The sequence below is a fragment of the Caretta caretta genome, chromosome 1 (genome assembly GCF_965140235.1).
Source record: "Caretta caretta isolate rCarCar2 chromosome 1, rCarCar1.hap1, whole genome shotgun sequence".
In the NCBI taxonomy this organism is placed as follows: domain Eukaryota; kingdom Metazoa; phylum Chordata; order Testudines; family Cheloniidae; genus Caretta; species Caretta caretta.
Genome location: NC_134206.1, coordinates 242,964,921 through 242,978,610, shown reverse-complemented (window position 1 = coordinate 242,978,610; position 13,690 = coordinate 242,964,921). Strand labels below are relative to the sequence as shown.

Below are 13,690 nucleotides of genomic sequence, written 5' to 3'. Positions count from 1 at the left end.
AGCCAAGTTCCAGAGACACATTGGAGCTTCTCAGACCAAAAAAATTGATCTATGGGCTTCTGCACTTGCCATAACATAAACCATATCTGCGGGGAGCACCAGGAATAACCAGGTAACAGACTTCCCAGCAAGATCTCCACTTCTTCCTCCCCCTCCCCAATTTCTTTATTTCAGATCTTTACTTTTGCTGTATATTTTGACATAGCAATGACTGGTCATTTATATGGTTCTTTCCTTTCCAGAAGATTTGGAAGCGCTTTACATACAATACACAGGAATCCGCCACTGAAATGCAGCCACCACTGGAGTGATGCACCTGCAACCCTTTAAAAGCACAGAAAAATGTTATGTGCCAGCAGTACAGGACAGGGAATCAACACTGCCTTCCCGCAGCATATTGAGTCAAGTTCAAGGTCTTGCTTCCTATCTACAAAGCAGTCAATGGCCTGGGCCAAGTATATCTGACAAGTCTGCTCCTCAGGTACAATGGGACTTTCTGCCATAAGGGTGAAGCTCATTTGTGCAGGAAATGGAACCTTCTCAGGGGCTGGTCCCAAACTGTGGAAGAAACTCCCACAGGAATGAAGGCCCATCACAAACTTCACCACCTTCTGCTCCAAGTGCAGGGCACACTTCTTCAGCCTACTTTCTAACAGGAACTCAAAGCAGCTGAATAACTCTAAAATAACTCTAACCAAAATCCTACCAAGCCAAAACACTCCACTGCACACACAATTCTCCCTCTAGGGAGAGGATGAGAGAGAGACTGTGACTACATGTGACAGATGTTAGTCACATTGCATAATGCACCCCCGGAACGTGTTCAGATACTATGATGATGAGGGCAGTATAAGAGTCTGTATAGGATAGAATATCCAGCAATTGAGACTGCAAGGGGAATTGAGATAGGCAGAATATTACTAGCCAAGTTGGAACGTGGCCCAAAAGCGAAAGCAAAAGATACCCCCCCACATACTCTCATAAAAAGTGTCACTGGAAATCTTCTGGCTGTAATGTCTTGGCAACACCCCTTCTATTTCCTGACCAGGACTTCGGAACAAGCAAAGAAAAGATTATGTCTCTCAGAAAAATTAGCCTACATTTTACATTGAAACCAGTGCATTCTGGGACAGGTTTTTGCCATATAACAAACAGAACAAGCACAAAACAGTGCCCCGCCCTATCCTTTATGACACATCAGACAGATCCATTCCACTAACCCCTGGTTGCTTCCCATTCTGCTCTTTGTAACCCTGGATACTGTTGAAGGCACAGTGGCAATTTCATGCTGCTCCTTCACAGAGACTAGAAGAAACTCCTCAGTGAAGTTTCATTTTAGGACTTGCCTGTTCGAGAGTTTCTCAGATCCCACATACAGGAGGCTCCTCATGAGGCCAGCTCGAGTGCCCAGAAATGCCATCTCGACCCCCTGCTCAGTCTCACTGTGGGACAGAGAGAGAGACCCACAGGGGCAGAATTAGTTCTCAGAGCTAAAACTAAGCCTGCCATGTAGTAAGGACCTTCAGAGTGGAGATTCAGAGGGCAACACATTGGAGCGGGAGGTTTCTTAAGCATTTAGGACCAAATTCACCTGTGATATAATGCCACTGCCTTCAGTGGGGTTACACCAGAACTGATACATTTGAAAATCTGAGCGGGAATTAGGATTATTATGATTTTACTATTCATTCTCACAGTCACACTTGTGTGATTTGTTCATTTTATCCCTTTACAGAGAGAACTTAAAGTCCTCTACTACTGACCGCCCAGCTGCAGGCTGTTTACATATGGAATTGGGGAGAGAGATGGGTTACTCAGAAAGAATGGGTGTGCCCCCTGGGCTGAACCCAACCTCTGTCTGGGACAGGGAGATTAAGGGATGGTGAGGGATGACATAACTGAGTGGCTCAGGGCGACCCTGCTGGAGTTGTGGGTACCATAGACCTGACATTGTTGTGAAGAGGCTCACAGTGTAGAGGGCCAGCTGCTATGGACGGGGCAGTGTCTTTTTAAGTGAGAGGAATGTGCTGGATGATAGACTGTGTCCACACTAGGTCTTGTTGGCAAAAATTTCCTGTCTTTGCTACCACTAGTTCAACTCCACCAATGGGAGTCCAAGAGCAGATAAGAAAACCATGGCTGCCCATTTTTATAACACATGCTGCAAGTAGATCTGAACAACACAGTGTTAAAGTGCTAGTGGCCCTAGATGCCCAGGTGGTAGCAGCCATGGTAAAATTTTGCCTCCAAAAAAATCCCAAGTGGAGGCAAGACCCTCTAGATTTATATCCCTTCTCAGTCCTGGCAGCAGCAGTCCAAGCTTCCATCTGTGTACCTCAACCCTGATCTGATGGCACCATCCATAAGTGTGTCAGGTAGGTCAATTTCCATGGCCCATTCAATCCTTGGCTTTAGTGTCAGTAAGAGAGCCGACTAGTGCCAGCTGGGATAATATTTTTTGTGATACAGTAGAAGCTGGACTCAGCCCAATTCACTTTATGTAGTTCAAGGAACGGTTGTCACATGGTAACAAAGTTTAGTCACTACTGTCCTTGGGTGAGATTTGAACTCATAACTTTGAAGTGTAAGTTTCTGTATCTATTACCAATACCTCAAAAGTGAGATTCTTCCTCCTTGGAAGGAGGTTTCTGTTTCTGTGGTCAGCTTAGTGCTATGTAAGGATCTATTATGGGCTCTATGGGACAAAGGGAATCAAGCTGCTCCTTCAACTTGGCCACAGAGCTTCCACCAGGGAATCAGGAGACCCTGTCCAAACTCCCAAGAAGACCATGGGATCTGAATTAATTTCAGCTGTGTTTTCACATATGCTTACTCAGACATATTGAAGGCTAAGGCTGTCCAATAGGCCTCCATTGGCGCAGTTACCACAGCATCAAACAGCACCTCCTGGACCAAGTCCTCATCACCTGAGCAAAAAACCCAAACATGATGAGGTGTGAGAATGGCGTCATCCCTCTGCCTCCTAGATATCCTTTAGAGCAGCAATGTTACTGACCTACCTTGTGGTCTAGTGGGTTGAACAACAGTGAATAAAAAGAAGACCCCACTTGCATCTGCTGACCATCCCGGGGTGCCTCACCTCTGGCTGAGAGGACAGCATGGCAACTCTCACCAGGGTGTGACCAAGCCACTCCCACAGACTGTCTAGCAGCAGTCATGCACACAGCATTACAGTAAGGGCAGCTCACCACCATGCTGTACATGAGTGGCAATGACCCAGACTCTGGGGTTCCGGTGGTCACTTTCACACGGCAGTTCAGCACACTGGTCGCTCTATACACAGGGTCAGAGGTCACCCTCTGTCAGCCCAAAAGCTTGAGGGGTTGAAAGGCTGAGCAAACAAAACAGCGTCAAAAGAATTATTTATTCCCCCTCCCTTTTGGCCTTCACCCCTGAACCCACTGAACAGGCAGTCAACAACTGTGGCCTTGACTCCCTCTCCCTCAGTTCTGGGTCCCCTCTAATCAAGCTTCTGCCCACTCCACTTCACTCAAGCTGCCTTCACGAAAGTCTCGAATGATCTCTCTGTGGCCAAATCTCAGGACCTCCACGCCATTCCTGTCCACTCTGACCTCTCTGCTTTTGACAGTGGATCACACCCTCCTTCTTGAAATTTGAAATCTTGTCCGCACCAGGCTTCAGGGATGCTGTCCTCTCCTAGTTTTCCTACTCTTTGGCTGTTCCTCTAGGCTTTTTCTAGATGTGGATGTAAAGATGTGTTGTTGGAAGGAGTTTGCTAATACTTGCTAAACAGTTGTAAAATCTGGTGTGGACAAGGCAGCTGAGCCTAAGCTTTAACTTGACCTGCTTGGCACATATTAAAATCTACACTGGTTTATCCACACTAGACTTTTGGAGTGTGTTACCTAACACCATCTAACAACACACCATTAAATCCTAGTCTAGACAAAGCCTCTGTGCCCTATGTTAAGTGGGTGGTCCTCCTCCATTCTCCTGGAAGATCCCACAGGGCTCCATTCTTAGCCCCTTTTTCTTCTCACTCTAAAGCTTTACTTTGGGAGATCTCATCTACCTTAGATAGCTTCCTCACCATCTTCATGCCATTGACTTGCAAATATTCTTCCTCAGTCCTGACTTCTGTCCATCTACTCTGTCCCTTTTTTCAGTCTGCCTGACATCTCCTCCTGGATGCCTCACCATTAGCTTAAACCTAACATGGCCAAAACTGAACACCTTATCTTTCCTTAAAACTCTCCCCACTTCCCCCGGTTTCTGCTATTATTGACAAGACCCTCTTCTCCCTGTCACAGAGACCTGTAAGCTGGGGTCATCTTTGACTCCTCCCTCTCCTTTACATAACACATTCAGGTCATGTCCAAATCCAGCTGCTTCATCCTCCATTGCAAATCCAAAATCTGAACTTTTCTTTCTGTCCACACAGCTAAAACTTTCACCCAGGTCCTTATCATCTACCTCATTCTCCTCTTTGACACATCTCACTTCCTTCCAGTCCAGTCCATTCAAAACAAAGCCACTAAGACAGCCTTTCATTGACCTTTCCCATAATTCTGTGTTACACCCTCCCTTCTTCCTCTGAATCCCTCCACTGGCTCCCCCTTCCTACGTCAACAAGTTCAAACTTCTTGTCTTCACCCTTAATGCCCTTCACTACACTGCCCTTCCCTGCTTATTTGCTCTTGACTCTTATAGCATCATTCCTGCATTCTTCATGCCACCAATTATACCAGTTTTGAACAGCCATTTATCTGCATGTCCCACAAAGATCTTTGTGCTTTCTTCTATGCTACCTCTCATTCATAGAGCACCCTCTGACTTGAACAATAAGGCCACTACTCTTTCCTCCCTCACATCCCTCCTCGAGATGCACTTCTGTGCTGATATTTACAACACATCAACCAGCTAACAATGTGCAGGTAGACCAGCAGTTGGGGATACTTGATTTAATTTAATTCAAAACCCAAAGAAAACCCAAACATACTTTCAGATGATTTGAAACTGTCAGGGCACATCAAGTAGTGCAATATCTAACCTATGAATCCACGTGATCTTTTCATGACATTTGTCCTCCCTTGTTCATTTCTCTCCTTGGTTCATCACAACCACTTCGTCTACCCTAAAGAGCTAATGACTGAATATGAAGTAAGGCAGAGCTTGCCTTTTATCTTGTGTTTGAGGGAAGGCCAAACACAATGGTACCCCAGCTCTGAATAGGGCCTTTGGGATCTACCACAATACAAATAATGTAATTACTATTGTTTTAGGACTACACAGCTCTGAACTACACACAGGCACTCTTTCTTTCCTGGCTCTCCGCACAGCTCTGTCAAACATGGCCTACAGCACCCCTAGCTAATACAGGCCTGGATCTCTCCTTAACAGAGACATTCAATCAGGTTTAATTTTGTGGTAGTTTGCTGGGGACAATCATTTGCTGGGGATTAGGATGTGGCCACTCAATTTATTGCCACTTGTGAAGTGAGCAAGTGTTTGAACTCAGCTCTGCAGATATGAGCATAGAGCGCATGAGTTCCGTCTACCACCACTCAGCTTCCCGCAGCCCTTCTCCACCGTGGAGAGGCACAGGAGAGCTCCAGTAGGTCACTTTCATTTCCAGCTCTCACATTCCAGATCGGATTCCTCTCCTGTGAGGAAGCGGATCATGGCCTCCAGCTGGCTGAGCTTCCGGTGATCTGGATCAATATCGGTGATGCAGTAAATCCTGGCGGCAAGGAAAGAAACACAGAAAATCATTTTCAAGCAAACACACAAGGAAAATAGAGATCTGGAAAAAAATATTGTAACAAATCCTTGGCCACCTAGGAATTTCAGTTGTCACTATGCTGCACTCCATGGGTGCTCAGAACTTAACAACAACAGCATGGATCAAACTCAGCTCCTCCTGTTAAAAACAGCACAGGATGATACCACTTGCACTAAAGAAGCATCTTCGTTAGCAGCATAGTTCCTCTGACACACAGCAGAGCAGTTCTAATTTCACCTAGCAAAGGGCAATGGTAACATATACACTAGCCTGCTTATAACAATATTCAGTATGATGGAGAAACCTGGAAAGCAGCAATGCCAAAGAAGACAGATAACTAGACAGTGAACAAGCTTGCAATGTGATATGGTGGCAAGATAAACTAATGGGCTGCATATGCAGAGGCATCAGGATGCAGAGGTGGGAGGTGATCAGTTCTCTGTATTTCACAAGAGACCAGCCATCTAATATTGCTTTCAGTTCTGGCCACTTCTATGTCAGATTGGAGGGGTATAAAGAAAAAACACAAATTATTAAGGAACTTGAAGGAATGGTTTATGAGGCAAGACTAAAAGAAGTGACTATATAAAGCTGGTGAACAGATGACTTAAGTATATATGTTAACTGTGCATGAAACTGAAGGAGGAAGAGATGCTGTTCAAGGCGGTTTGAGGGGTTTTAACTAGGGTATAATAAATTAGGTTTTTTTGCAGTGCTTCTTGTAAATAATTGCTTTAGTTTTGATCCATTTGAGGTTCACATGCCCAAGTTTAATGCTGAGTTTCAGGTACACACAAATCCCAAATCTCAAAGCAAAAGTTGAAAATGCCAAGCTTCATTTTGTTTCATGGCCAAACCAAGCAAAAGCACAAATTTTGCATGATATGATTTTGCATTAATAAAGTCAACTCCAGGTTCACTAGAAACCACATCCAGGCTCATTTAAAAGGCATGGGAACCAAGCTGATTTCTCACTGAGAGTAATCTGACCTTGCAACAAAATCCCACCTCACTAAGTTTTGTGTGATTTATGGTTTGTTGCACAGTTCTAGGCAGGAATAGGATGAGATTGTGCAAAGGAGAATTTAGGGAGTATATCAGGATATCTTTCTGGACAGTGAGATGGGTCAGACTGTAGAATAATCTGCCAAAGAAAGTGATGGAAGTCTCAGGAGCTTGCACCAAACTCTGGCACCATCAGTTACTTCAGAATAACATTGCTTTTCCTCAAAGCCAGGAGGGTGGGAGAGCAGAGCAAACTCTGCCAGTGATCTTAACACAAAGCTCCATCATTAATAGGATACCATCTACTTACCATTCATTAGCTAAGGTCAAGTCTGGCTGCAGCAGGTCGTGCAAGCCTGAAACAAGAAAGCAACCAATAAGTCTATTGATCAATCAATGAACCAAATGCACAGAAAGGCTGAGAGGGTGAGGTGGGGGACAGAGAAGAGAGGGAGGCACAAGCTCATCCCTGGGATGCCAACAAAGTTCAGCATCCTTGCCCTCTACAGAGATGTGGCTGTTTCAGGTTAACTTACCTTCTTCCACTGAAGTGTTCCCCAGCAGGATGTATTCCCCATGCCCACGGGAGAGGACGACACCCAGGCTGCAGGCAGGGGGAAAACAGAGGGTTTGTCAACAAGGTCACGTGCAATCCCCAGATGTTTACATCTGACACTGCCCTCCCTGAGAAGTGAGCTATGATCCCCAATGCCATCAGCTCTCTCCTCTCTTATTTACAAAAGAACATCCCCAAGCGAGCAGTAAGAGTATCTGAACTCCAATACAAGGGAGCAAGGAACCCCTCTGTCATAGCCAATATCATGAGAAGGAGGGACCAAATAGCCACGCCCCCACCCCGAGCGGTACATCCCTGAGTTGACACACACTAGCTCACCTGAAAGGCGTGCTACTGATGTCAGTGAAGAAATAATCATTAGTGAGAAAGAGAACCCGTTTCTGGAACAAATAAAAAAAAAGGGGGAAAATAAACTTTTTGAAAAACAAACCCTACGGTGGGAGAAGGGATACACCATCTACTGCACCACAGCGACAACAGTGATTTGGCTACACGACCCCCAAAGACAAACCAAAGCATCTGGTTAACTCCAGTAACATCCAACCCCCCAGGCTGGGTCTGAGGCCATGATGCAGTGCGCAATGTTCAGCAAGTCATGGTTTTCAGAGATCCACTCACTCAGCCATTCAATTTCCTCGCAGGGCCAGTAAAACCCCTTAACTCTGGGATTACAAGCCAGAGAGCAGAAAGTGGAAGGAAGCTGCCCTCCCTCTCACTGTATTAGCTGTACGCGCACTGCATAACCAGATTGCCGGGTCCTGCTGGTCTTTCTTTGCACAGGGCCCTGCAAGGCCCCAGACTGACCCTGACCCCCACTGCGGGCTACAATTCATTACCTTCACCAGCTTCCCTGGTTCCCTTTCTTACACTGTGGCTGAAGATTCAGAGAGGCAGATGAGGAGGACTGGAGGGTGGGAGGGAATGTATTTGGAAGAGCCAGAACAGGGGCTACAAACTGATTACAGTTGGTTGGAAAACAGAATTCCCATCTTGTGGGACATGCTGCTGATTTTCATATTTATTTTCATCCTGAATCAGGACAAAAAAGTCAGACTATCAAATATTTTCACGGAATGAAGAGTTATAAAAATATTTCAATTTGGAAACATCAAAATGAAAGGACAACATTTTCAATCAAAACAAAACGTCATTTCGAACCAAAACATTTAGTTTCAAACTGAAAAATTTCATTTCAAATTAACATTTCCACTTAAAGAAACATTTTAATTCAAAATGTTTCATTTCATTTTGAAATGTTGCTTTGGAAAAATGATTTTTAAAAAGTATCAAAATTGATATTTTCCGTTTGAAAGTGTCAGTTTCAATGGAATTTAGCAGGACTGGCATAAGTGCTTCCTCTTTGAGGCTGCTGCAGTAAAAAATATTTCTTGGAGTGTTTCCTTTCTAGATTGGAAGTGCAGTGATGTGACTCCTTGCTAGAACCAGGGCAAGAGATGAGGGGGTGGGTGAATCTGAGTGTGAGAGAGACACTGTAGCAGTGGTTCTCAAACTTTTTGTATTCGCGACCCCTTTCAGATAGCAAGCCTGAGTGAGACCCCCCTCTTATTAATTAAAAACACATTTTTTATATTTAATACTATTTTTAAATGCTAAATTTATAACCCTATTGTTTAAAATTAATTTACCTTTTCTCACTGCTTTTAAACTAAGACTAAAACACATTTTTTATCAAATTATTGTTATAAGCAAAAAAGTTATTTTTTCAAAATAGTTTAATACTGTTTAATAATGGGGGAAGAGTAATGCAAAGAAACTTTGCCAATATCATTTTTCACAGCAGACTTAGCACCCCCACAGCCACCCTTACTTCTGCGCTGCTGCTGGCAGTGGCGCTGCCTTCAGAGCTGGGCGGCCAGAGAGTGGCAGCTGCTGGCTGGGCACCCATTTCCGAAGGCAGTGCCGCTGCCAGCAGCAGCGCAGAACAGTAGAAGTAAGAGTGGCAATGCTATACCATGCCACCCTTACTTCTGCATAACATTTGACCTTTGCACTGGGAAGGGTAGCTATGGGGGAGCTAAGGCAATTTTTTTTGAGGGGCTATAGCCCCCCACAATTCTGTCTCCCCCCCCCAAGCCATCCCTGCCTGTATGGCTGAGTGTTAAATTATAAATTACTTTTTTTTTGCCGATCTCGGTATTCTGATTGATCTGTGGTTTAATGCAGCTCTTCAGCTGCTGAACAATCAAGCCCTCTAATGGTGTCTCAGTCCCACTTTTTAGTCACAAGACAACAAACCTGCGTTTGTTATCTACAATCCCCAGAGTCCAATTCCTTTAAAGTGGTAATAATACAATTAAATATTTTGTTTAGGAACAAGGATCGCTGCATTATACATTTACAATACTTTTTGAAGTAAATACATTACATTGCGATGGAAAGGTGTGTACAATTTTCTAAAACACTAGATTATATATTTTATAGAGGTTGCTGCTCTCTGTTTTGTCCATGTACTCGCAACCCCCAAGTAATAACCTTGTGACCCCTTTCAGGGTCACAACCCCCAGTTCGAGAACCCCTGAACTATGGAGAACACCTGAATATACCATATACCAGTGAGAAGGCAAGCCCACTGCAAACGGCTCTAAGATTGTTTTAAACAATACTGGAGGTTGAGCAACGTACACAGGATCTGCCAGTGTCAGCCTGCACTGTGTCCTGAGTTTGTATACTCAGCAGGTGGGTTAGCATGAAAACAGATGCAGAGGTGACACATGCGGTGGCATGTGACTTCACGTGACAACCCTCCTCTCCTCCCCAGATTTGCTCCTTGGCTTGTACTGATCATGCTCACACAGATTGAGCATGTTCAGGAACACTGCTGAAGCCGACTGCCCTCACTCTGCACCTCCACTATCAATGGCCGACTCTGCAATGGAACTGGTGTGTGTGTGTGTGTGTGTGTGTGTGTGTGTGTGTGTGTGTGTGTAAAAAATCCATCTGGCACTAGCAGTCAAAGCCATCTACACTGCACACAGACAGCTCCCTGGTGTGGGAGATTTGTCAACTGTCTGACAGCTGAGCATTGGCCAAAGAAAAGTGCTCCAATCACTTCAGTAAATGATAAAATGTGGCCAGTCCAGAAACCCAGCCTTGGGCTGCCACACAGAGGTTCAGAAATTTGGGTCCCCCACCCTGAAGCTTGAGTGGATACAGAAAACCTATCTCTCAGAACAACCTTGTTTGCCCTGTGGCTACCACTCTTTAAGCACTGAGATGATGGCTAAAGATAGTGGGTTTGTGTTGTTCTTGGTGGTGAAGAACTTTCCTCTCTTCTGGCCTTGATTCCCACTCTCACTTTGTGTGTGGCCCTGGCTCCTTCTCTCTCCTCATCCTTCTTCAGCTCAGTGCTGCATTTCACCCTGTCACCCAGTTGCCTCCTTCTCAATGCCCTGGCACAGGGTATTGGCATATTGGGCATGTCCTTGCTCTTTTGGTTTAACTCCTATCTTTACAGTCAATGCAATCAATAGAGGCTTCTCTGCCACTAGACCTCTTTAAGGAGTGTCGTTAAATCCCTTCTCTATCTCATCCCTTGGCAATTCCCTTCTAAATTCACTTTGAAATTAGGCAAATACAGACTGGCAATAAGGCATACATTTTTAACAGTGAGGGTAATTAACTATTAGAACAAAGTACCAAGGGTTGTGGTATATTTTCCATGATTGGCAATTTTTAAAATGAAGATGGGATTTTTTTCCTAGAAGATCTGCTCTAGGAATTATTTTGGAGAAGTTCTATGACCTGTGTTATACATGAGATCAGACTAGATGATCACAATGGTCCCATCTGGCCTTGGAAACTAGGAATTAAGTGTGGGGGTCACTTCTATGCCAAAGACACCACAATCTATATTCCCTTCACTCAGCCCTTTCCACCTGCCTCATTCTTATCAACCCTAAGCTCTGCCACAAATCCCCTCCTCTGCTTTCTGATGTCTGCTACTTGATTCTATGTGCCATCAAAGCAGCACAGCAGAACTGACAAGTAAGTTTGTCACTTTCACTTCCTGTCCAGCTCAATGCATCTTTGGAGCACTGTGAAATTGATAACTGGTCAGTTTCACTTTCTGGATAGGCTAGTAGGGCCACAGAGTAAAAGCCATCTCTTGCCAAGGCCACTTATCACTTTGTTCATCCAGGGTTCTAAATCATACCTTTCAAGGAGCAGGAAATGTCTGGATGAGAAAAAACAGAATAGCCCTCTACTGACAGATGGAACTTCATGAGGGCTGTAAGGTGTATTCTGAAGGAGCTAATAAATACCCCAGGGATTTTAAGGCTATGAAGTAGTACAATGCATCCAGAATGTGTTTTTGTAAAGAGGAAATTCCTGATTGATCACACCAAAACATTTTTTCCCCCATTTTGCTTTGTAACATTTCCTGGCAGTCCTTTCTGCCACTGCTCAGGATGCCCTGGACATCAGCTGAATAGGCCTTTTCTAATGCTGACATCCATCCAAATACCATGCCCTCATGAAAAGTGTGAGGGGGTTGTAAGTGATAAGTCCCCCCCTCATCCTGAGTTAAGGGAAATGGGAAGGAGGCCAGGCTGACAGCTGCAAAAGCATAGAGTACCAGAACTGACGGGCCCACCCCTGTGTGATCCAAATCTCTCACATCTTGTCCTGTCTGATTTTCCTCAAAATCCGTGGTAATGAAGGAGTCAGGGAAGACATACCTCACAGGTCCTGATCATTGTCTGAGGAAAGCGTCACCCCGAGAGCCAACGGTGCAACCCCCGCCCCGTCCCCCCAGAACAGAACTCTTTTGCACTTGCTGTTCACACGGGATGCAAAGAGATCCTGGATCCAAGTCGCCACACCTAAAACACCATGTGAAGAGTCATGTCATGCAGCTTTCCACTAGTTTTCTGTGGAGAAATATCTGCTTAGAGAGTCTGCCAGGGTGATTGGATTCCTGGAAGGTCAGTGGCGATCAGGGTAATCTACATGGGAATGTACCAATTCCAAGGTCAATGGCCTCCTCACACAGCTGTTGACATAGCAGACTGCCATAATGTTGTTTAATAATACTTGGACTGACTGGCTGCAGTTGGGCAGGAGGAATTACTCACAGGGCGGTCTGACGGCTCTTAGTTCCAAAATGCTGATATTAAGCATAGACTCCTGCAGAGATCATGTCCCTTGAGAAACCTGCCCTTCCACATTTGCTCCCCAACCTAAGAAGGATGCACCCATGGTCATAGTCTTTGTTGAAAGTGGGAGTTGAAGGTACCCACACAAACCAAGTAAGTGAGGCTAAGACCTCTTGGGGAACCATGATGAGTAAGTCAAGACTGTGCTTGCCTGGAGTGCATATAGTCCACAACCAGGCTCATAGATATCTGAGATTAATTCTTGCTAATGTGTCACATAGGTACGTGCAGCCATATGACCCAACAGAGTCAGCAGGATTGTATGGCCATTCTGGGGCTCATCTGTATTTGGTGTATGAGTTCAATGAAGAGAAAGCAGTTGCCCGGTAACATGCCCTGGAGGCCACAGTGTCCAGCTTCATCCTGATAAATTCTATCAGCTGTGTGGGTTCCAAGGAAGATTTCTCCAGGTTCACCAGAAACCCAAACTCTCATAGAGATCCAGAAGTATGGAGGTTGCTTCTCATGTTTCCTGGTAAGATCAGCCCTTTAGGAGCCAGCGGTCTAAGTAATGGTATACCATTGGCCCTTGCCAGCAGGGGTGAGCTGGCACCACTGACGGTACCATGGTATTAGAGACACAAGATGGGGTAATATCTTTTATTGGACCAACTTCTGTTGGTGACAGAAACAAGCATGTGAGACCAGTATGAAGACAACACAGCAAAGTAACTTGGTAAACACTCAGCAGCATTGAGAGTCCAAATGAGAGAACCCTGCAAATATAGTGCTGTTGACTGGCTACAAATCTCTGGAATCTCGTTCGTGCTGGATGAACGTCCACATGAAAGCAGGCATCCTTGAAATCGAGGGCTGTGAACCAATTGCCTGATCTAGAGATGGGACAATTGATGAGTCACCATTCTGAACTTTAGGCGGCAGATAAACTTATTCCCTGAGGTCCAGAATGGATCTTCATCCTCCTGTCTTCTCAGGGATGAGAAAGTACTTTGAGTAGAACTCCTTTCCCCTTACTGCTGGAGGTACTAGTTTTACCACCCCCAGTTCGAGGAGTGTTCACATCCTACAGAAAAACCCTCTCATGAGAGAGATCTCCGAAAAAGGGCAGGGAGGTGACTGGGGAGATACGTAGCCCAAGAAGACAATCCCTAACACCCATCTGTCCACCATGATTTGAGTCCAGGAAGATAGGTAATGGGAAGTCTG

The 13,690-nt window shown here is 45.0% G+C and overlaps 1 protein-coding gene across 1 annotated transcript in view; it reads right to left on the bottom strand.

Moving 5' to 3' along the window:
- Positions 1 to 1,330: 1,330 nt before the first annotated feature.
- Positions 1,331 to 13,690, bottom strand: part of LOC125634188 (voltage-dependent calcium channel subunit alpha-2/delta-4) — a 72,930-nt gene continuing 60,570 nt past the window's right edge. The window contains exons 19-24 of the mRNA XM_075125697.1: positions 7,665 to 7,726; positions 7,306 to 7,373; positions 7,080 to 7,125; positions 5,625 to 5,722; positions 2,834 to 2,927; positions 1,331 to 1,442 (exon numbers count right to left, since the gene is read on the bottom strand). Of these exons, the coding sequence (XP_074981798.1) occupies positions 1,331 to 1,442; positions 2,834 to 2,927; positions 5,625 to 5,722; positions 7,080 to 7,125; positions 7,306 to 7,373; positions 7,665 to 7,726 (480 nt within the window). The remainder of the gene's footprint in view (positions 1,443 to 2,833; positions 2,928 to 5,624; positions 5,723 to 7,079; positions 7,126 to 7,305; positions 7,374 to 7,664; positions 7,727 to 13,690) is intronic.